Source organism: Amblyomma maculatum, chromosome 3 (assembly GCF_055883805.1).
Source record: "Amblyomma maculatum isolate TAMU_Amacu chromosome 3, ASM5588380v1, whole genome shotgun sequence".
NCBI classification, from domain to species: Eukaryota; Metazoa; Arthropoda; class Arachnida; order Ixodida; family Ixodidae; genus Amblyomma; species Amblyomma maculatum.
Window position 1 is genome coordinate 51,411,419 of NC_139346.1, and position 24,241 is coordinate 51,435,659.

The window sequence follows — 24,241 nt, forward strand, 5'->3', positions numbered from 1 at the left end:
CGAATTTATGAGGCAGTTTTTTTTTTTTTTTTTTTTTTTTTTTTCCGCAGATCTGAAATTTCCAGGATTACTCAAAACGCAGTGATCAAGGGCACAGCCTCTGCCGTAGCGGCTTCTGGTACGTTCTCGAAATTAAGAGAACAGATGAGAGGCAGCGAAAACAAAACTACAAGCCCGCCAAGCGTGTTAAAATGACGTTGCCGCGTTGTGCGTGACGTTCCGTGGTTCCCGAAACATCTCGTTCTTTCTAGCAGACGACGCTTCGCGCACAAAAGGGCGCTGTCGTCTCCTCGCCGACGGTATCAGACGAGCCGAATTCGTACTCGCTAGTTCCAGGACCACCACTAAAGAGAGTGATCGTACAACGATGTCTTCGTTGGTGTTGACTCCCATTTTCCGCGCTGACGAGTTCTTCGCACCTTTTGAAGCTCTCGGAAGTCTCTGCGACGAGCTCTTAGGTCGACGTTGCCCTTCCCGCGCAGCGCTAAAGCAAGTTTCCAAAACGAATCACTGCCCTCGCTTGACGGCACAACGGAAGCGCCGCAACTCTGCGTCGGACGCCGAAGACGAGACTCAGACCGACACGGAGTCCAAGTTCGTCGTGACGTACAACGTCCGCGGCTACCGGCCTGAGGAGATCAGCGTCAAGGCGGTGGACAACAGCGTCGTCGTGAGCGCCAAGCACGAAGAGGAGAGCGAGGACGGCTGCAGCTACGTGAAGCGTGAGTTCATCCGGCGTTTCACTCTGCCCGAAGGCGTGGACGCTGGGGCGCTCACCTGCGCCCTCTCGTCTTCCGGAGTGCTGGCCATCGGGGCACCCAAGCCGGAGCCCCCTAGCAAGAAGCCCCGAGTGATTCCGATCACAATGCAGTCGACGCCGTCCAAGGCAGTCACGGGCGAAAAGGGACCGAGTAAGGACGATCAGGCTGCCATAAAGTAACCAACGCCACAGTCCTAAGTTATCTATGTTCATGTGCATCATAGGATCATCTCTCACCGATGCAACATACCTACGCTTGTTTCATTACCTAGCCGTTTTTTTATGAATAAACAGTTGCAAAGTTTCTACTGTGTTGTGTACTGCTGTAAATTACCTGAAGCTGTTTTTCTTCGACTGGAATCAGACAGCATATGCGACTCTAAAAGCTATCCCTGGCGAAAAAGAAAAAAAAAAAACAATTTCCTGCTAGATTAAGGAACCCTTGTACCCAAATTGCCTAGCTGGAAAACTGTGATTTCCAGCTGGAATTACATCTATTTCCTGCAGGGGAGCCAGAGATCATGTCCAGCTGAAATGTTAAGATTTCCAGTTGGAATCGCATCCCTTTCAGCTGGAAAATGGCAATCCAGGTATCAATTTAGTCAGAATTTTGCTTTTCCAGCTAAAATGGGTACGCCTGAAGAAAGTCTACCAGGTGTCTATTTTCCTGTGGTATAGCAGGTACACTTGCCTACAAAAGTTCTTGGAACGCGTAAGGCCATTAAAAACTGCGATGTTTTTTTCTATATTCCACAAGACATAACGGGATGGATTATGTTGGTCACACAGTGAAGCGATCACCACAAAATTCAAGCTGTGGTTTTATGACGATTGGCGAGAAATTAATTTTTGTGTTCCGAAAACTTTTGTGGGCACCCGTACATATGCTTAGTGAGAAAGGAACTACACGGCTCTATTATCAGGTATTCAAAAGGTCAGTTTCAACGTGTAAATGCCAATCAGCTCTTTCTTCTTGGAGATTACTGCTTGGCAGGTTCGAGCAGCAGCTAATTAAGAGCAGCGGTCTTAGCCTGTATGTATGTACATATCCTTTGATGCAACATGTGTATACCACTCACAAAATTACATACTTGTATGAATAACTTCTTTAAACTTTCCCGAACAATTTCCTGTTAATGCGTGTAAATGCATTTATATATGCTGATGTGCAGTAAACTGATCAGCACAGTGCTTTTAGAATTTTTGGTTACAAGAGACCTTGCTTACAAGAGACATCTTTTTCAGGTCCCTTGAGTGTCTCTTGTAACGAGGTTTTACTACTTCCCTTTTAAAAGTTTGACTTAGTTTTCATTCACCCTTTAATGCATTAAATAGAAGTAATAAGAACACTCAGTTTAATATGCTCCTTCCGATGCTCTTTTTGCTTCTGACAGTGCATGCGTAACATGCTCATGCACCGCATAACTAAAAATAATAAGGACTTTCAAGTCTGTAAACTTCTGTCACCTACTGAGATGGGGAATACTGTTTTATAGGCACTATATATATATGTGCTAAATTAAAAAAACACAGAAAAAATATTTACACGGCATCCAAAAATTATGTTTAATAATATGCAAGATGCCTCAGAGATGGGACAGAATGTTATTGCAGGTCGTGCAAGATGTGTAACAAATGGTGGGCACGACTGCATCCCATTATTTTTCTCAGCAAAAACTGATCACGTAGTTATCATCATAGCTCCTTGGCTGTGGTGGTACGCATTTGTTTGACCACAAAATATGTATTCACTACCGAGAAAATTGAATTCAACTTTCGTTCACTTATCAATTCAAACCCATGAAGTCAAGAGGGCAAAGTGCATCTACTTGATAAAAACTGTCCTGGCATCACTGCTTCTTGCTTCTCAAGACCGGGTGGCAGTGGTGATGCCTTATCTTATGTGCTCTGTTTGGTGTGAAAGATGACCACTGTGTGATTCGAAAGTGGCCAACTTGGAACAAAAGGTCACCCGAAGACAACGCTGGGCAATTCTGTGAATGCCTAGAACCACTGTAACTTGATGCTAGCTTGTACGCATTTACAGTTTGAAAAACTTTGTATAATAATCGCAGCACAATTTCACAATCACCAATGTCTATTGTGTATCTAAATAAGCATATGCTTTCTGCATACAGTCTCACATCTGAAACAACCAAATCTGTCTCAGACCGCCATCTTTTTATTTAAACTAAGAAGAGCAAATACACATCAAGATATAGTTTCTTACTCTGTTAATACTGCTGGTGCATGCAAGCTGAAAGCTTAGTTTATCTTAAATTAAATGAAATAATATACGCTTCAAAGTCACGTGAGAGTAAATTATACCCGCACCCCTTGCACCTCTCTCTACCTTAAGTCTGTCGCTTACAAAGTTTTTGTGCACCATTAAGATTAAGTATCAACAATACACAGTGACAATGCAGAATGCTACTTAATTTTTTTCCTCTGATCATCTTTCTTACTGATACTATGGATAAGAAGATGGATATAGTCATGGTAGCAGAAATATTGTAATAATGTTATTTGCACCCGCTTACCATGCTCTTCAGTCTATACGTAATCTCGGCACAATACAGTTGAGCAAGTTTACAGTTGTCCTCCCTCTTCTACAACTGATGCTCATTACTGTCTATAACGAGATAATTTTTTCGTGTTACATGACTTGAACTTCTTGCATCTTCCTGCCTAAGAAATTTCTTGTTGACCTCACTGGTTAGTGCAAGCTCAGGTTTGACAAAATCAATGCATTTTATAATGAGTTTCATGATGGAATGCACTGAGATTGGTACTTGCCCAGAGGTCATCGCATAAACAAAGGGATACAATGTATTTGTAGGTGCCCTGGTAATGAAGGCTCCAAATGCCCATATGTTTAGAACATGGAGGCTCATGTTCCAAACAGTGCTCCTAGGGGCAAATCAGTTTCATGACATTAAAAGACGTCATGCATACATATGCTTTTAGCCAGAATTATAAACAGGTCTTTTTATAGAATGATAACAAGTAAACATTAAAATGCACAAAAAACAATGCTACACTGATTGCAATTGAGAGAAAAATGACATGAAGGCAGGAGCATCAAGATACACACGGAGCATAAAGCATTATACTGACATATTACTCTTCAAGTTTCATTTCTTCAGCGAAAAAATACAGCAGCTATGCTGGCACCTACAAGCCAGTGCAGTTTTATCATCACCAAGCCTGCTCAACTCAGGAGCATTACGCTATACTTTTAGCGTGTGTACAACCATTTCCCTTTTTCATTGTACAAATCGTCATCTCGGATCGATTTATGACTTGCCTACATAAGAAGCAACCTCAATACGCACACACAGGATTTCTAGAAGCACACTTTCCATTCCCATGCCTCTGTACATTGCCTGCCAGCCCACAAAAGGTTGCAATCCTAGGACTGATATTTTAATGAAGAGTCATCAGTCACCCAAACAGTTATGAGATAAGTACAGATAGGAAAATACAAGCCTTCATTCTGATTTTTTTGTGAAGCAAGGAAAGAAGCAGGCAGCCAGTTTGTGCTGGCAGTACTCCCACAAGGAGTTCTACATTTTCAAATGATAGATATACACCAATTACGACAACTTCATTCATCATAATGTGTGAGTGGAAGAGCGGAATGGCTATCAAGAACAGTTTTATGGGTGTACCAAAAGAAAATTCCATTTCAGAAACTGTCATGCACATCAACTTACCTAATTACCTGCTAAAAATCCACTCAATGTCGTACATGTCACATCATCCAAGCCAGAATGATACAAGTGTGTGGCACCTTCAATGAATAGTCCTGTCCAGATTTGCTGGATACCTCATTCAGAACACAAAAACAGGTAGCCTGTCCAAGCAGGCAATAACACAAGTAGCAAAACAACTTCAGATACAACCTGTTCTACACAATGTTGCATTTTCTAACCTCCTGTGACCAAACAAATGCACATTATATAAATCCACCATGTCCTAATTCTCTCCTCCCCATTTTACTCTGGCTAAACCAGCCGGTCTTTGTAAAATAAAGTAGTCATTCGAATCTTATCTTTTCTTAGGCATTGAAGCCACTGCATATCTGGTCCCGAAACCATGTGCCCACATTTTTTTGCTACATTGCGAAATTTATAATGTGACTCGGAAAACTATGGAACATTTTTTGTGTTCAGTCTATTACTTCATAAAACTTTGAGGTCTTTTGACACACTATTGATGAGAAAAACTTGGGACAGTATTTACCAAGCACAGGATAGCGACTGTGCACATCTAGCTGTTGTGAATATTTTAAAGCTCTGTATAATGTGCAGTTCCCATTGAAAAAAATTTGACAAGGCCACCTAAAGCATGAAAAGTTTGGCAGACTCCAGGGCTTCTTGAAACGATTAAACAAAAGCATGCCTTGTATACTCAATTTGCAAAATCCAAAGATACACGGAGTTAACGAAATATAGAAATATCCTAACAAATAATCTTAGGGCTACAAAACATATAATTATTTTTTAAGGATGTTCAGTGGCCCGGCTAACTAACAAAGTGAATTGATTTGCCATAAACCGAACACAGTTGTGGATGCCTAGTGCTAACAGACAGGGACAAGGAAAGGAAGGAAGCACACAGACAGGCACTGTCTGTGTGCTTCTTCATCTGGAATGATCACATTAACTGATTACCTTAAGTCCAAATTGTCATTTGCAATAGGTGCCAATACATGCATGCAATGCATTCTTGCCCCTTAGGTACAAAGGTTACACTGTACAATGCTTCAGTGATATCTCTCATGCAGTACTGTGGCGTGGTTTGAGCACGGTTGGACTGAGGCGGTGGCAGCGCGCGCCACCGCTGCTGCTTGAGTCCGGCTGCAGTGTTCTAGAACACTGTAGTCCGGCCATGATTTGGGGCACAACTGGAATGAGAAACATACACAAGCTGCATTTGCTTTACAGAAGGGCACTGGGTTACATTGCTGATAGGCATTATAGTACTTACTCAACAGAGCCTCTTTTTTTCCAAATACAAAATTCTTACATTGTTTTGCTCGCACAAGTACAGGTTTATATTATGTTCCAATTGCTTTTGTTAACTTTCATATTGATGATGCCATTCACCTTGCGAAATTTTCAATAACTGCAAGCGGCCCTTAGAGCAGGCACAAAGAATAATTGTAGTTCCCACCCCTATATCTTCTTACGACAAACAATCCAATCTTTGTCTTATACACTACCTTCACTGATGAACTTTTTAAACACAAAATGTTCTGATCCTTCTTGTGGCTCAAATTATAACAGCAAATTCTTATTTATTTGCAGAAAAAGCACAAGGCTTTTCTGTTGTTGAAAACAATTTTTTCATTTATTGAATGTTTGTACTGAAATTTTGTTTGTTTATTTAGCAATTTTGTCATTCTGTTTAATGCATGACCTGTAGACTTTGTCGAATTATATGTTATGTATGCTTGGCACTCATCTCACTGTTCTGCCTACTTGTAAGAGGTGGGGACCTTGTCAACCTGTTCCAGGATTTTAATCTCATAGCCCTACTTTTGAAAGGAAATAAACAAATTGAATTGAATTGAACTGAACTTTCACCAGAGACGTGAGCAGGCAATACTGCAGGTCCTGCCCAATCATACATAAATTGAATTATTATATTTCCACAACCTTTGCAATTTGAAATCGGCCGACTAAAAACCAAGACTCAACAAACGTTAACAATATGACATCAACTAAAATGCACATACCCTTTTACCATGGATTAATCATGCAGTTCAAGATTCTACCTGTATACGAACCAATGCAGCTTCAGCATGACGAACAGAGCAAACAAGCTATAAAATCATCACCACACACAGTCAGTAATCTTCCTACCAAGGCATGAAAGCGGCATACAGAGACCATGCTCAAAACATTCTTTTCCCAAGATATTGCAGGTAGATGTGGCAAAAACCTGATTGCAAACATTGAAGAAATCTGAAAGGAAGGGTGCAGAAATTGACAGACTCTCAAAGCCACCTTCCCCAGGCTGTTTCACATTCAAGCATAAAAGGACTTGGCTCTGACCAGTAAAGATTGTGTATTGTAGTCTAAACTCACATTTGTTAATCTCCGAGAGCAGGCAAAGGGAGCTCATTTATTCTAACCTGCTACAGATATGGAAACACAAATAATGCAACTTCGAGCAACATGTGAACTAAAGAGACTGTTTTTCCTTAGAGGCGAGAAGAAAGAGTGATCTACATAAAGTTTAGTTTCATACCTCACTTAGTTGTCTAGCTGCTCACTTAGTTATTTGACTAAAAACAGCACAATCATATCTAAAAACACAAATCTTTATAGCCTCATTAGTAATTTCAAACAACTTTATTACAAAACATTTTGAAACAGAAGGAAACCCAGGATACTTCCCCCCTTTTTTTTGTATGTGACATGGCAGGCTGTGCGCACTGTAATTGTTTATGGTTGCATGTGGAGTGCAATCAGTCAGACAAGCGGAAGGCAAGGCGATTAGAAAACCACGAAGTGCAAGTGTTTGCAATTTCAGAATAAGTTTGTCATGAAGCGCAGTTCTGAAAGCTTTGCGAAACAATAATAAATGCAACTGGTCGGCCTTGCCAAGCACAGAACTCAGGAACAACAGCTGAAACCTGAGTGATGGCAGAAAATTCTTCCTCAATCTGCTTCCAAATGATATGTTAAGTTCATTTCCAAAAGTCAGAGAGGCAGTTGGCAACTACATATGTTCTAACATTTTGCATGATGAAGGTAATACAGAAATGGGCAGTAGTCACGAAAAAATCCTGCACAAATTCTATCATTTTTGAAAAAGGCGACCTTCTTTCTGTTAAAAGAGGGTCCCCTTCTTAAAAAAAAGAAAAAAAGGAAGATGAAACTTTGCAGTCATCCAGTCCTTTGGCGATGGTAACTGTGGACAGCCCTGATGCCTTGGAAATAACCACGAAAATACCTCTGCACAATGTCGAAAGAAAGCAGTGGGTATTTTATCTGAGCCAGGCAAAGAAAGACATGATATTTAACTTGAGGCGCGTGTTAACCGTCTTAACTGCATTGACTGCACTTTTTGTTTTATTTAGTGTAGCTAAAATGAAACTTGAGGTTTAATACAGAAGTGTAATATGAAAGTGGGGAAGGACTACCAAAGAAGGGGGATACATATGCACTAGCATCGCTATAGGCCTCCATTTTCCTTAATCTGGCTCTGCATATGTAAGTAATATAATCTCACATGTCAGCGGTAATGAGAGTGATAAGCTAAAAAGCTAAAAAAAGTAGGCTAAAAAACAAACCTGGATAAGACAAAGCTGGTAATTAATTTTGTGACAGCAACCACAGAATGAAACACTTCACTTCGTGCTCCTATAGACCTTTTCAAACTTGGCCAAAGGGCGCTGCCATATTGGAGACTGGGCTGTGCTCATAGCTCAAGAAAAACTGCGGATTCTCCCCCCACGCCTACTTCACAGCCCAGTCAAACCGGTTTCTCCCAGGGTCGTGAAGAGGTCCATTGGGAGCACTAATTATATTTATGTGATTGAAAGAAAAGAGTGTCCCCTCTTTTTGAGCAATATGCAACAATATCATCAGTCAAAGACATTTCCTTGAAAAAATTATTATTTTTGTGGACTCATTACTACAGCTGTCAAATCATACACGCCCTTTCATTAAAATGCACATTAAATATATGCATAATGTTAAACATTGGCTATTTGTTCACACTGATGATGATTGATAATATACTCTCGAATAAACCATTTGCATCCATAACAACAGTTATATATGACGTTTTATGACATATAAGCAACTTTTCCTATCATGCACCAGAAACAATTAGATTAAGTGGTCTGGTGTTGAATGAATGCTTTGGTATCTATAGTTGGCTTAATGCATTGTCTTTCTTAAGGAATATATAAGCATACGAAAACATGCTTGTTGACCAAAAGCAACACTGGAGATGTAATAGATGTAGTGGTGTGTGATAACTGTAAAATAATATAAAGTATGCTTTCTTCAGTTCAAGCTTTGTGCATGAGATTGAAATATGATTGATCGTGAGCTCAGTGTCACGCATTGTACATGCAGCTTTATTTTTGTTTGTTAGTAAGAAGTTATGTGCAATTTTTGTGTATCCTGTGGAAGAAATTATTAGATAAAATGTCTCTGACAGTGAGATAACTTCCATTCTCCTACAGAATGAAATTTATTGCTTAGGTACTTCATTTTCCCAGGCAGGCAGCCACTTAGCTCTGTTTCCTGTAACTATTTAAAAAGTCCCTGTCTGACATGTTCACTTGTTTTATTTCCATGTTTTTAGCTCGTGCAACACATACCTTTGCCCTCTCATTTCTGCTGATCCCAAATAACGTGACTAAGGACTCAGTAGAATTTTATAGCGTGTCTTTGCACCAACACTTTTATTATGTTGTTCATGATGATTCCTGTTAGACCATTTCCAGCGTTTAATGCAGTCAGAACACTCAGGAAATCTGTCTAGATGATGCCGCTTTTGATGTTCTCATTTGTTATTTCCTCCACAGCAACAGAAACTGCAAAACATTCAGCAACAAAAACTGATGCATACTGAGACAGTCTTTTGTCTTTGCTTCTTTAACATGGCCATCAGTTTTTGTGCCAAACATATAAAATGCTGTGTAATTTGCATATTTATTTTTTAGTGAAAGGTGTTCTTTAAGGTGACATGCCATGTATGCATTTTCTAAAAGTTTGCTAACTGAGGAGGAGAAGTTGGGGAGGCGGAGGTTGAAGTGTGCAACAGTAGAAGTGGCTTTCCGTGCAATACCAGAGGTTCCATTCATTATGCCTAAGTCACGGCATTTTCCTTTGTGTGCAAGAGCAGTGGCTTAATTGCCCTTCCTGAAGATGTATTCTCGATGGGCTTCTTGCGATGATGGGGTCGCAGAGAATCTCTGGCTGAGAATGTATTTTAACGACTTCCGTAGGTGCTAGTGCAGTTTTTCGATCTTAAAGCAGGCTCGTTTGTTTCTATACAAAGAGTGGCTAGTGGGAATGTTTTATAAGCACCAAATAATAACCCTAGACCAGATAGGGTTTAATCATTGTTAATAAAATGCTCTTGCTAAGCCGCAAGCATGATACTTCTGTAATCCAGCTTGGAACATACAGTAAAATCTTGTTACAAGAAACACTGTTACAAGAGAGACTCGGTTATAAGAGACAAGTGAAAATGGTTTGGTTGGTTTTCTTATGTCTACCTTGTTAACAACACTGCATACAAAAGACACTCGGTTACTAAGGACAACTTTTTCAGGTCCCTAGAGTAAATTCTTCACTACGTAGAAGAGACACAACCCAGGTATGCTCATGCCATGCAGCTGAAGCATACCAACTTGCATGCTGCACTTCAGATTCCCTTAGCTAAATTCTGTTCCATATCAGCCTCCTTTTTGTTGCAATATGTCAGGAACCAAGAAGGAGTGCTTCCCCATGATTGGAAAGTCAAAACAACCCTGTTTCAGCCATTGGCATCGCATTACTGTTATCTGCGAAGAAAATTGAAATGCATAAATGACATCCAGCATTTTTAACTTGTCACTGTTAAAATTTGATCACAAGATGAAAGCTCAGAATCCTGATGTCTTTTTCTTTGTGGACAATGCTTCTTGCAGCACCAAAGTTCTTGTGCTCAAAGCCACCAAAGTTATTTTTTCCCTCCAAACTCCACACCCTACCTACAACCAATAGACAAAGGGATTATCCACTCTGTCAAGTTGCTGTACAAAACAAGGTTGGTAGAACACCTGTCGCTCAACAGGAAGCAGGACTGTACAGTAGTAATTGATGCGAAGTTTGCTGTTCAGGTAATTTTAGGTGTCTGGAATGGCCTGAGAAGTGAAGCTGCAAAAACTGTTTCAGACAAGCTGGCTTTAAATGCGGTGACATGATGTAAAAGGGCCCATATATGGATACTATGGAGAGCTTCCTTGAAGATGAAGCTTGGGCAAGCATCCAAGAGACTGCTGAGGTACCAGAATCATTTGAGGAATTCGTATCTGCAGATGTAGATCTTGTGTGCTCCCAAAGAGCTTATAGACTGTGCAATTCTTGCGCAAGTAAAAAACACATGTGCCATAGAAGGTGACTACAAGGACGTTTCAGAGGAAAACATCTAAGGGTGGCAAGCATGTAAGAATGCTTCAAAGGTATTGTGAGCAACAGTAAGGCTTGTAAAGTGAATTGCTTTACCTGCAGAATCTGGGAAGGAATACACTTTGCACTCACAAAAAGACATACTAGTATAAAATTTCCTGTGAATGTGTGAACGCATTTATATGCTGATCTGCAATAAACTGATCAACACAGTGCTTTTAGAATTTTTGGTTACAAGAGACCTTGCTTACAAGAGACATCTTTTTTGGGTCCCTTGAGTGTCTCTTGTAATGAGGTTTTACTACCAAAGAATGATTAACATACGCTCAATTATTTCGTGAGATTACTTTTTTGGGCATTGAGGGCTTTGGATGCTTTCTAGTGTGAAAACACTATACTGCATGAGGTCTAACCGACTCCTAAAATTGCTTTGTCACTATATTTGTCTTAGTTGGCGTTACCTACCAAGCTTCACTCTTCAGACGGGAGGGTGAGGTTAGAATCCGGCCTTCGAAAGCTCTCGGATCCCATTACACTTTCGAAGATCGTGGTTGGAATGGCGCTTTATATCTAAGTTACTTATCTGGCAACTTGGGCAGCATACATCATGGTCCTATTCACAGGCGGCCTCTTATAGCTAGGTGACAATGAGAGGACAGTGACGACATTTACATTAATCATCTCCCTGTGTCAAACTGTGTACACTGTAACTGTGAGATGTAGAGGCATGTATAGAAAGCTTATATTGTTACTGTTTTGTGACAAACAATTAATGTTTATTGCAACTGTTTCAAAGTTTGCTTTTAGCACTTACACTCCTTGAGGGACATCGCTTTGTATTATGATTGCAACACATTCTGAGAGTTTGTTAGCCTGCAATCCATCTCGCCAGCAAGTTTTATATTTTTTTGAGGATATTGTGTGCTCTGACCCTATAAGTTAGTTTCTTGAAGGCACATATAAATGTGGGCATCACTGATTTAGGAATATCTGTAATGTCCGTGCGAACTCTTAGCAAACCTTGGTAGTTTTACAGCAATAAATCAGCCATATGTTTATGTATTGGGGATCAGAAGGAGTTATTTGATTTCAGGTGGGGTTATTTGGGACTTCCCCTACTTCTCAAGACAATTTCGTCATCCCTGCAGCATGAACCTCACTGTGGCGCTGGAGGTCCATGGCTCTTGTGAGCTTCATGCCTTCTGTTATACAGGGGAAGCCTTGTGGGCTATCTAACTTCGTGGTTTATCAAGCCCTTATTTGAAGGCGGCAAGGCAGTCTTCACTGCTTCTGTCGAGGGTGGGTTGGATATGGCCCTACCACAGGCACCAAATATGCACACTTGGTAGACGCCCAAGTGGTACGCTCCACCTATGCGTGGCACATCTTGGCCGTGAATATGAATAAGTGCTCATTTCTGCCAGCTGTTTCCTGCCCTTTATGAAAATGAGTGACGAATCGAATATGTTTGCCATTCGAATTATATTTGTAATAAAAAAAAACAAATATTCGAAATTTCTGCAAATTCCAGAATTACCGAGTACACCAAAATTTACCACATGCATGCATTTACAGTGCATGCTTGACAGCTTTAATTGTGCAGTGAAGCATCCTCAAAACTCAACGGGGCCATTTTGTGAAGACGGTCTTCTCGATAGTGTGCAAAGCACTTGAAAAGACAGGAAAAAACCGTCATTCTTCAGTTTCATATCAATGCAGACATTCATTGCACTGGTGCTGATGAGATAAAATTACTGTGATATAGATAGCTTTCTGCAGGTTTTTCAGGTCCATTCGGAGCTTCCAGGTAATTTGAACATTTTTCCGGCCATTGAAGCCTACGTTAACAAGAATATATATGTATTCAGCAGCGATATACAGAGCTCCATCTGGTTGCATGCAGGTCCTTCCTACACACACAAAAAAAAAATAAATAAACTGGTATATAAAAATCTGTATAAAATTTCTACTGGATTTTTCAGCAGGCATATATACACTTCTGTGAAATTCTAGTTTGATTTTAGTTGAGATATATGTTAATTCTGAAGTACACAAGTTGAAAAGTGTTAGCTTTTTTAAATTTTCTGTTTTTTCGCTATCATGTATAGGATATTCAAAGTCATATTTTTCCTATATATTCAATTTGTATTTGAAAATTTATTAACCGCACATCCCTAATGACATGGTTTTGGATTTTAGGGTTTAACGTGCCGAAGCGTCTCAGGCTATGAGAAACGTCGTAGTGGAGGACTCCGGTGATTCCGACCACCTGGGGTCCTTCAACGCGCACTGACATCGCACAGCACACGGGCGCCTTGCTTTCCGCCGCCATTGAAAAGCGGTCGTCACAGCTAGGATTTGATCCTGCATCCTTGGGCACCACAGTCAAGCACCGTAGCCACTGCACCACCATGGCAGCTCTTAATGACATGTTTTACTTGGCTATTGTCAACATCATTTCCTTGTCTTTCAGCTTTTCGTATTTGGTGCAATCAGGTACCAGAAAATCACAGTTGCCAGCGAGGTCTTCTTTAAGAAAAACATTTTACAGAATTTTTATAGCCGCGCCAGTTTCCACTTTGTGACTGCTAGATGCTGTTCACAGTGGCCAAACACATGCCTTCTTTAAACTGATGAAAGATGACTAATCCTTCGTGACTTGCTACTACATTTTCATATAGAACGGCCTTGTCAGATTATTTTAACAGTGCTATGAATTTTACCCAATTCTGGGGCCTGCTTTCTTGTGAAGCAATGCTAGCCACTTTATACATGTCATGTACAATAAATAAAGCTGCATAAACTACTATTTCATAGCAATCTGACCCATAATGTTCTCATGATCTACCTAACCTTCACTTGCAGGTGGGGAGAATTGCAGAAGCAGAATATAGATGTGTAGTGCTCAAGGCCTTTTAAACTGACCTAGCTTCCAGCTGCAAACGAAAGGCTATTTCAGTCACATTCGTAGCCAGCTTTTCAACACTTATGTGGGCCTGAAAAGGCTTTCCTCATCACGGTTTACGTTGCTCCTCTTGCCTTTTTTGACTGGTTCCCCTCTTCATAATGTACCAACTGGCCCAGATTTCCACTCTTCTGAAGAGGCTTGCTTGAACCATGTACTGTAGTTAGTTTAACTAGTATGACTGAATTTGTAAATAATTACATATTTTGAGCTTTCCCGTGGCACTCAATAAAGTACTGTTGTCCAAAGCAGCAACAACACCTAACCACTAGTAATAATGCATGCTACGGCTTTTAATTTCCCAGCATTATCAAAGGGTTTTCTTGGAACTTCAATTCCGAACCTAACTTCCTGTATAACATATACATGTTTTAAGCTCCACTTTCAGTAAAATACAATGAAATTTCCTGCATTTTAAAGGCTAACAAATATGTGACATTAAGTGCATTATTTTTAAGTATAGTTAATAGTTAACTCGTAAGTATGAAACGGTTATGTGGTGGTATGAATGCTGTGTCTCCCTGCCTCTGCAAGGTTCTATGCCACCTACCCTCAGTTGACATATTAAGGCAGAAACACTTTCCTGTTTGCACTGTGTCAGTGGGAAACTAAGTGACAGTTTCCAGATATATTTATCTTACCAGATTATTAATAAGCCTCAACAGCCCACCATGTTTTAGTTACTCTGTCTGCAGAACAGAACCCAAGCAGTATACTGCCCAAAAATGAAGAATCAACTTATTGCAACTACTCTTGTGTGCGGACGACATGTGATTTTCCCAACAGGGGATCTCAGTAACTAGAACCTCTGGTAGGTAATTGGCTATTGTTGTTCACAGACTTATTGTACACACTACCAGTGGCATAGCCACAAATATTTTTCTAGGTGTGTTATACATCGCTTGTAGAAAACAAATGGTGAAAAAAATTCGAGGACGTAGCGATCAAAACTTTCTGCAGGTGTTCTGGCACCGAAACACACCCCTTGGCTACGTCACTGCACATTACTGTACACTTCTCAGGCTTTATCATGAATTTTTCTCCCTAGTCAATGCTAGGAGCATTGTTCTATACACACTGAATGAGGCTACATGCCCTTTTGATGCAAGCAACTTACTTATCTTTACAAAACCAGTTTACAAATCCAGCAAAATGCCCCAATCTCATAAATATGGTGAAATTGGAGACCTCACTTGGAAGTCAGTAATATTGGATAATCATTATGCACCTGCCTGAGTAGCAAAGCGGGCTTCATGTAAATATGTTGTATATAATACTACTCATGACAACATGCATTCTCTCAAGCGCAGGAATTAAATTTTGGCGCACAGGTGTTCTTCTGTGCTGCCTCATTTGAAATGCAACTGGGACTGAACTAACTAAAATTGGCATGAGTAAAAGCAACTAGAAAAAAGCTTGTCATAGAGCTGCCCTCAAAGGTATGTACATTCAGTGGATATGTCTCGATTAGCTTTCGTATATGCATCTTACATATATAAGATTGTGGAATGTGCATTTATGGTAGGTTAAGGCAGTTATGATCTAGCTGCTCAGTCCATCTTATCTGTTTCAAGACGTTTGAAACCCACTCCCGTGTTCTAGTGTACCAAAAGCAGTAAACAGCTTTTCTAGATGTCATATAGGTCATAAGAAATTTTCCAAAGGTCATAACTTTATTTGAAGATATCTTAAAGAAGTAGAGACTCCTAATTTTTAGTATGGTCTCTCTTTGTAGGGTCATGCAAGACATTAGCAAACATTGACTACCAAATGCGATTGGTCCAAATGCAGTTTCTTCAAACATTGACTACCAAATGCGATTGGTCCAAATGCAGTAAGAAACACAAGTTTTTCTTCAGTGTTTTCTCGGATTCAGCTTCAACAACTGGTTGGCAGCTCTCGCCAAAGAGGAATTGAGAACAATAAAGCCGAGAGAGGGATGCAGATATAATGGCTGATCGTTGATTTGTTGTCATTCTGGTGCTAGGGTAGGAATATATTAAAACAACAAGCCAACAAACTTTTATTTTGTATGCCTCATGCCACCTCGATAAACATATTCACTGCTCTGTCTCAGTTTATTCACTAAAATGTTGAAGGCAAGTTACATCGAGTTGGAATTACGAGTGAAAAACTAGCAATTAAATACTCAGCTTGTTGATGCTTCATGTCGCCTATATTGACATATTTGATTTCTTGCTGCCCTCCTGTTTACACCACAAAAGGTGAGAGAAGAAATAAAGTTCAGCAGTCCTTAGACCATGGTGTCCAATACACAGTAAATATATTTTGCGCATCATTTCAAAGAAAACACATGCAGTAAATTTGGTGTCTATAATGTATACTTCTTTGAGTGTGCCCAACTGAGTGTGTTCTAAAGCGGTAACTCAAGTCCCAAAATACATTATGCACACACTATGCAAATTCTCTTAAGCCAATGAGTAATGAGCACCTGCCATTGTGATGAAAGTAATGGTGCAGACAGACAAATGCCAAGCAGTTGCCACTTCGTAGCAAGTAGCAGCAGAATTAGGATTTGCATCTTGAAAGGAAACAATTGTAGGGAGTAAGAATAGCATGGCCTCTCTTTTTTTTTTCTATGCATTTAGTCACTGCTGTCTTGGAGATGAAGGCAACACCTCCAGAATCTGATTGCAACAATTACAGATGCAGTTGTAAATTTGAACCTGTTTATTTAGAACACAGCAAAATAACGAAGACGAGCTTGGTATATATGTTGCATCGGTGACCGTGAAGAGATGATCCTATGATGCACATGAACATAGTAGACAACTCAGGACTCAGGAGTTGGTTCTTTTCTGGCAGCCTGATTATCATTCGTCGATGCTTTTTCGTCCGCGGCTGCCTTCTTGGACGGTGCTGACTGCACTGTGATCGGAATCACTCGGGGCTTCTTGCTCGGGGGCTCCGGCTTGGGTGCCTCGATGGTCAGCACTCCGGGAGACGAGAGTGCGCAGGTGAGCGCCCCAGCGTCCACACCTTCGGGCAGAGTGAAACGCCGGGTAAACTCACGCTTCACGTAGCTGCAGCCGTCCTCGCTCTCCTCTTCGTGCTTGGCGCTCACGACGACGCTACTGTCTACCGTCTTGACGCTGATCTCCTCCGGCCGATAGCCGCGGACGTTATACGTCATGACGAACTTGGACTCCGAGTCAGCCCGGGTCTCGTCCTCAGCATCCGACGACGAGTTGCGGCGCTTCCGTTGTGTCGTCAAACGGGCGCAGTGATTAGTAGCCTGCTTCAAGGCTGGGCGGGAGGTCCAACGCCGTCTGAACAGCTCGCCGCCGAGACGCTCGAGCGTTTCGAAAGGCTCGAAGAACTCGTCGGTGCGGAAGATAGGAGCCAACACAAAGGAAGACATCGTGGAACGGTGGGTAACTTCGCAAACGTCACTCGAGCAAGCTGCGATGAACAATGTATATTCGTCTGATTCTGTCAACGAGCAGGTGGCAGCGCCCTTTTATGCGCGAGGCGTCGTCTGCTAGAATAAACGGGACTTTTCGAGAACCGAGAGCGGTCTCTCGCAAGAGGCGGACTCCTATTGGCCAGCCCATGCGTGAGGTCACGCGGAATACCTCGGAGGCACTGTGACGTCGCCGCTCATTTTTTTTGTTTTTCATTCGCGCTGTTCCTTTTCTAGGGATTTCGAGAGCCTATGGACGAAGTGGCTGGGCTGAAAGCTGCGTTGTCACGGTTAAGGAGGAGGAACGCAGCTTAATTACTGAATAAAATTTATGTAACCTGCTTTAGAATGCGCCTAATTATTTTCCATTATTATGGCTGCTCTCGTCACAGCGTTTCACATCATTTTTGAAGGCTGTGAAAAAGCTGTTGCTGTAAGCAGAATTAATATATTAGCTGCTGTACGTGCCAGCGCCTGAAGAAAATTTAAAATTTTTCAGTGACGATCATTGTATCTTCCGGTAAAAAAGATAGCATAGTAATAGAGTCGAACGCTGAGCTAGTTATGGTCACACATCGCTTGGAAGAAGGCAGCAGAGCAGGTAACAACACAAAGCACACACACATGCGGCGTTGTCCTTTGTGTGTGTGTGTGTGTGCTTTTTATGCTTTGTGTTACCTGCTCTGCTGCCTTCTTCTAAGAGCAGCACATAGCATTTCTCCATATGTTAATTTATGGGATGGTGGTGAAAACGTTTATTGATTCTTGAGCCTTATTATACATATGGGTCGGCTCGATATCGCGTAGGGTGGCCTGGAGGTTGTGGCTCTCATCGACTCTTAGAGCCCAGCCCAACAGCTCCTTTTGTGCAGCTGGGTCCGAGCTGGACACGCAGCGATTCTCCCTTCGCCAATTGCAGCTGCTGGAGCTCAGAGCAAATGTAGAGGATGTGGTGAAAGTCTGCTTTGGGTGTACCGCAGAGGGTGCATATACAGGGGAGAAAAGGCCGGGGTGGATGGGCAAGGTGTGATGGAGATAGAAAGGTACGGGACTGCAGCTCGCCAGATTGGTGTGGGGGCGGATATCGATCGAATTGCTGCTTGTATGGAGAGTAATTTCGTTATAGGTGCTTTTCAACGAGATGCGCACTTTAGCTGGCAGAAAAATGAGCAGGCAGAAACGCTTAAACAAGTCAAAGGCTATAAAAATTAACATCTTGACATTTTTGGAATTCAAACATAAAAAAATAGAAGCACACTTGCTCACTCAAATTTATAAAGCAATTAACAGATCGAAATCCATTTGTTCCTTCTTCACAAGTATACTTCTCCGAAAAGTGTCAAAATTATCGCGGGCCAAATTAAAAAAAAATAAAACAAAGTTGTGGTTACACAAGCTTTAAAAAAATGAGACGGCAATACGTCCAAGCGCTCCGTGTCACCAAAAAATGAACCGGCACCTATACGCGTTTATTAAACGCTTCATTTTTTTTTCGGCTGAGCCCTGAAACCAGACAGGACGGGCTGCCGTGCGCCGATCATATGCTCGCTGTCTTCGGCGAGAAAACAGATTTCATATACAGATGGACAATAATTAATGCTTCATCGAACTTCTAAGGCAACTTTTTTTTTTCTTTCATCGCTCTTTTTTTTTTTTTTTTCTTTCTTGGTAGAGACACGGTGATCAAGGACAGCACAGAGCTAATAGTACAACCAAACAGCGTCTGCATGGGCGTCTGCCGCTGCGTTCTCGAAAGTACTCGAAAACAAGGGAACATAGAAGGGCGAGGGAAAACGAAAGCAGAAGCTTGCCAACCGCGTTGAGCGCGACGTCATATGTCGACTGACCAATTGGAAGCGCCCAGTGCGAGAGCCCGCCCTCGGTCCTCGAAGCATCTCGTTCTTTCCAGCAGACGACGCCTCGCGCATATAAGACCGCAACCGTCTGCTCGCTGACAGGATCACACGAATCAACATTCTTCATCGCAAGCTTGCTTGTGACATTTGGGATAGTTACCCAGCATTCCACGATGTCTTCCTTCGTGTTGGCTCCTATCTTCCGCACCGACGAGTTCTTCGAGCCTTTCAACGCTCTCGAGCGTCTCGGTGACGAGCTCTTCGGACGGCGTTGGTCCTCCCGTGCTTTGAAACAAGTTTCCAAAGCGGATCACTGCCCTCTCTTGACGGCACAACGGAAGCGCCGCAACTCTGCGTCGGACGCTGAAGACGAGACTCGGGCCGACTCGGAGTCCAAGTTCGTCGTGACGTACAACGTCCGCGGCTACCGACCGGAGGAGATCAGCGTCAAGGCGGTGGACAACAGCGTCGTCGTGAGCGCCAAGCACGAAGAGGAAAGCGAGGACGGCTGCAGCTACGTGAAGCGTGAGTTCATCCGGCGTTTCACTCTGCCCGAAGGCGTGGACGCTGGGGCGCTCACCTGCGCCCTCTCGTCTTCCGGAGTACTGGCCATCGAGGCACCCAAGCCGGAGCCCCCGAGCAAGAAGCCCCGGGTCATCCCCATCGCAGTGCAGTCGACTAAGGCAGTCACGGATGAAAAGGAATCGACGAAGAACGATCAGGCTACCACAAAAGAACTAACGCCCGAGTCTTAAGCACCGTGTGGGCTCATGCCGTAGGATCATCTCTTCACGTTCATCGGTGCAACATATCCAGGCTTGTGTCATCGTTATTTTGCTGTGTTCTAAATAAAGACTTATAAATTTACAACTGCGTAGTGTATTCCAAATGCCTGAAGCTGTTGACTCATCTGCTAACAGGCAGCAGTGATTAATCACTGAGTCAATAACTCGAATAGTTTTAACATATGTAGACACTTATGCTAGACCATGCTGTTATTAGCCATTCACGAGGTCTCTTAACATCTAAATGCCAATCGCTTCTGCCTTCTTGAAGGTACCTTGGCAGGTCCTAGCAGTGACCATTTAGGGGCAGTACTCTTGTACACGTGTGTGTGTGTGTGTGTGTGTGTGTGTGTGTGTGTGTGTGTGTGTGTGTGTGTGTGTGTGCGCGTGCGTGCGTGCGTGCGTATATATATATATATATATATATATATATATATATATATATATATATATATATATATATATATATATATATATATATATACATACAATCCTTTAACACAGCTTGTGGATACAAAACATTTATTCCTCACCCTAGGTGAGGGCATACTACTGCATGCATGTACTAATCTTAGAGAGGCATGCTAGTGGATTTAATTATGTAGAGCTGCTGATAGATTAGGTTTGATAGCATATCCTAGCATTGTGTGCCAACTGTACAGACCTATTCCGACTTCTACTTGGGTTAAAGCAAATAGGTATGTGTGTGTGTTTAATTTACAAGTACACATTAATTACCATGGAAAACCAATATTCATTACATGTGTCCCTGTGTCTATATACCTTGAAGATAGGAAGCATGACTTTTCAAAAGAGCAAGAGAACAGCCACGCGCAACAGTGTGGAATCACAACATTGGACCCATATGCCTATTATTTGCATATTGTGCACTTGAGCAGTCAGGCAAGGGTCCTAGTGGAGTTTCAGAGGAACTGAAACTAAGGCACCTGTCTAAATGTGTAAAGAACAGAGAGGTGGGTGTTGAAGGTAGAGCAGATGCAGTAGTCGTTCTTTGACCGTGCATAGTCATCAGTGTTAATTTGTCGCAAATTGAGGGGGTGTGTATTGAAATCACTACCGAGTATTGACAAATAGCTGTTAGTGTGGCACATGAAACAATTTTTCTTATTTCTATCTCCTTTCTATAACAGTGGTATCATAAAAAAAAAAACAACGTATAGAGTGCCATACTGTTACCTATTAAAATTTAGAAGACTTCTATATAGGCAGTAACCAAATATTAGTTAAATTCACAGCTAAGACATAGGTATGCAGAATGGCCTCCAAAAATGCCTAGCCAGACGACTGTATATAATTTTTCTTTCTCTGCAAAAAATTACTGTATAGCTGTCATCATATAGCCCCTCGATTGTGCTCATAATTGTTCGTCCACCACCAACATACATTGTACTTCCAGCATGAATGGTGTGTACAGACGTGTTAATTTTGATAGAATTTTGCAAGCATTGTTTTCAAATGCATATTTACTTTGTAGTTGAGCCATACTACTCGTAAAAACCCCAGTAGATCTGTCCCATGTTTAATTCAATTCAACTGAGCTAAGGCACAGATATGTGTTGTCATCAACATTTGCCAATCTCAAACGTATCTGCTATTTATACATTTTTATAAATGAGATACACAGAAATGCTCATGAACTGTTCACAAATAATGATGATATCCGAGGGACATTACACCCTTGAATGGTGCCACAGTCATTATTCGCATCAGTGATGATGTCAGGTGTGCATGAATCCAACTACTTAAAACAAGACCTCACACACCTCCTCATTATTTGCAACATATATTTTTCGAGATACGCTAATTTTTCAGAATGATGAAGTGAATTGAAAGCAAGCTGAAAACCAAGCAGAGGGTGACTGGCACTGGCTCTAGGAATAGCAGGGGGGATTTATTAGTTGAGTTGGCAGAGCACAATAGCCGAAGAATCATGAATACCTTCTTCAGCAAACGGAACAACTGGAACCGAACATGAAAAAGCCCTAATGGGGAGACTAAGAATGAAATTGACTTCATACTGTGTTTTAACCCCGGCATTGTGAGTGAGGTACAGGTAGTTGGAAAATGCGACGCAGTGACCACAGGATGGTAATGCATCCTAGACTTGAAGAAGGAACGAAACAGATTAGTCAAAAAGAAGGTGTTCATCAATGAACTACCGGTGAGACGGAAGGTAGAAGAATTCAGGATCATGCTACAGAACAGATACTAAGCTTTAACGAAGGAAGACTGACTACCTTAGTGTAAGAGCAATGGACTATAGATATCATTACTGAGTGCACAGTAGATGTAGACAGTAGGACAGTTAGAGACAATACCAATAAATTATATAAGAAGATGAAAGATTTGATTAAAAATGCAAAAATATGAAAGCCTCTAACCAACAGACAGGATAGAACTGGCCAAGCTATCAGTAAAGTGTCCGACATTAAGAAGCATAAAATGGAGAAAATCAGGCGTAAGCAAAAACTCAGATGTATGTCATGCGGGATAAGGCTGGCATCATCATCATCAGCCTGACTATACCCACTGCAGGGCGAAGGCCTCTCTCATATTTCTCCAATTAACACGGGTTTGTGCTAGCTGCATCCACTTGACCCCTGCGAACTTCTTAACCTCATCCACCCACCTAACTTTCTGCCGCCTCCTGCTACGCTTTCCTTCCCTTGGAATCAAGTTTGTTACCCTAAGCAACCATCGGTTGTCCTCTCTTCACACTACGTGTCCCGCCCATGCCCATTTCTTCTTAATTTCCACTAGAATGTCAGTAATTTGAGTTATTTCTCTGGCCCAATCTGCACGCTTCCTATCTCTTAATGTTACCCCTACCATTTTTCGTTCCATAACCTTCTGCGTTGTCCTCAACTTAAGTAGAACCCTCTTGGTTGGTCCCCATGTTTCAGCCCTGTAAGTGAGCACAAGTAAGATGCAACTGTTGTATACTTTCCTCTTGAGCGATACCGGTAAGCTGCTAGTCATAATCTGCGAGTGCTTGCCAAATGCGCTCCATCCCAATCTCATTCTTCTTGTTATTTACTTTTCATGGTCCAGATCTGCGGTTACTACCTGTCCTAAGTAGACATATTCGCCTACTACATACAGTGCTACGCTACCTAACGTAAACTGCTGTTCCTTCCTGAGGCTGTCGAACATTACCTTAGTCTTCTGCATATTGATTTTCAAGCCTGCCTTTCAACTTTTCCTGTCTAGGTCATCAACCATTATTTGATTCCCCGAGTTACTTAGCAAGGCAATGTCATCAGCAAATCACAGATTACTGAGGTATTCTACATCTACCCTTATCCCTAACTGCTCCCATTTCAAGTCTCTGAACACTTCCTCTAAGCAAGCTGTGAATAGTACCGGGGAGATCGTGTCTCATTGCCTAACACCTTTCTTTATGGGAATTTTGTTACTTTCTTTATGTAAAACTATGGTTGCTGTGCAGCCACTATATAAATCTTCCAGCACTTTCACGTATGGCTCGTCGATAACCCTTGAGTTCGCAATGCCTGCATCACCGCCGAGGTTTCTACTGAGTCAAATGCTTTTTCGTAATCAATGAATGCTATGTATAAGGGCTGGTTATATTCCGAGCATTTTTCTATCACCTCGTTGATGGTATGGATATGATCGATAGTAGAGTACAGTTTCCGAAAACCTGCTTGATCCTTTGCTTGATTCCAGTCTAAGGTTGTCCTGATTCTATTAGCTATTACCTTAGTAAATAACTTATAAGTAACAGACAGTAAGCTGATTGGTCTGCAATTTTTAAGGTCCTTAGCGTCCCTTTTCTTACGAATGAGGATAGTGTTTGCATTCTTCCATGGTTCCGGTACCGTCAATGACACCAGGCACTGCGTATACAGGATGGCCAGTTATTCTAGCACTATATCCCCCCCCCCCGTCCTTCAATAAACATATAGTTATCTGATACTCTCCAGCTGCTTTCCCCCTTTTCATAGTTTCTAATGCTTTCTTGACCTCGTCCTTCGTCACTGGTGGAACGTCTGACTGTTTTTCCCTACAGCCAATCTCAATACGGTCCTGACTACTTTGGCTACTGTAGAGATCTGTATAGAACACCTCGGCTACTTAGACTATCTTGTCCATATTTGTGATGACATTGTCCGCCTTGTCTTTAGCGCATACATTTGGTTTTTGCCTATGCCCAATGTCTTCTTTACCGCTTTAAGGCTTCCCCCGTTCTTTACAGCATGCTCAATTTTCTCCATGTTATACTTCCTTATATCGGCCACCTTGCGCTTATTGATTAGCTTTGATA

General features: G+C 41.7%; 4 protein-coding genes across 4 annotated transcripts in view; 2 read left to right on the forward strand and 2 right to left on the reverse strand.

Annotated features, from left to right (window-relative positions):
• LOC146194744 (prostamide/prostaglandin F synthase-like) overlaps positions 1-24,241 on the reverse strand; it is a 68,468-nt gene that overhangs the window by 38,636 nt on the left and 5,591 nt on the right. The window lies entirely within an intron of this gene.
• On the forward strand, positions 71-1,077 carry LOC146194746 (alpha-crystallin A chain-like). Its single transcript, XM_084597523.1, has one exon. The coding sequence runs from the start codon at positions 368-370 to the stop codon at positions 938-940; it is 573 nt and encodes a 190-aa protein (XP_084453649.1). The 5' UTR covers positions 71-367; the 3' UTR covers positions 941-1,077.
• LOC146194747 (alpha-crystallin A chain-like) lies at positions 16,363-17,858 on the reverse strand. Its single transcript, XM_084596107.1, has one exon. It carries the CDS (start codon positions 17,250-17,252, stop codon positions 16,665-16,667), a length of 588 nt encoding a protein of 195 aa, XP_084452233.1. The 5' UTR covers positions 17,253-17,858; the 3' UTR covers positions 16,363-16,664.
• LOC146194748 (heat shock protein beta-6-like) lies at positions 19,081-20,009 on the forward strand. The gene has a single exon (XM_084596108.1). The coding sequence runs from the start codon at positions 19,324-19,326 to the stop codon at positions 19,903-19,905; it is 582 nt and encodes a 193-aa protein (XP_084452234.1). The 5' UTR covers positions 19,081-19,323; the 3' UTR covers positions 19,906-20,009.

Bases quoted from the DNA above. Each gene is read 5' to 3' on its own strand.
- LOC146194747 (XM_084596107.1), bottom strand. From the start codon at position 17,252: ATGTCTTCCTTTGTGTTGGCTCCTATCTTCCGCACCGACGAGTTCTTC.
- LOC146194746 (XM_084597523.1), top strand. From the start codon at position 368: ATGTCTTCGTTGGTGTTGACTCCCATTTTCCGCGCTGACGAGTTCTTC.
- LOC146194748 (XM_084596108.1), top strand. From the start codon at position 19,324: ATGTCTTCCTTCGTGTTGGCTCCTATCTTCCGCACCGACGAGTTCTTC.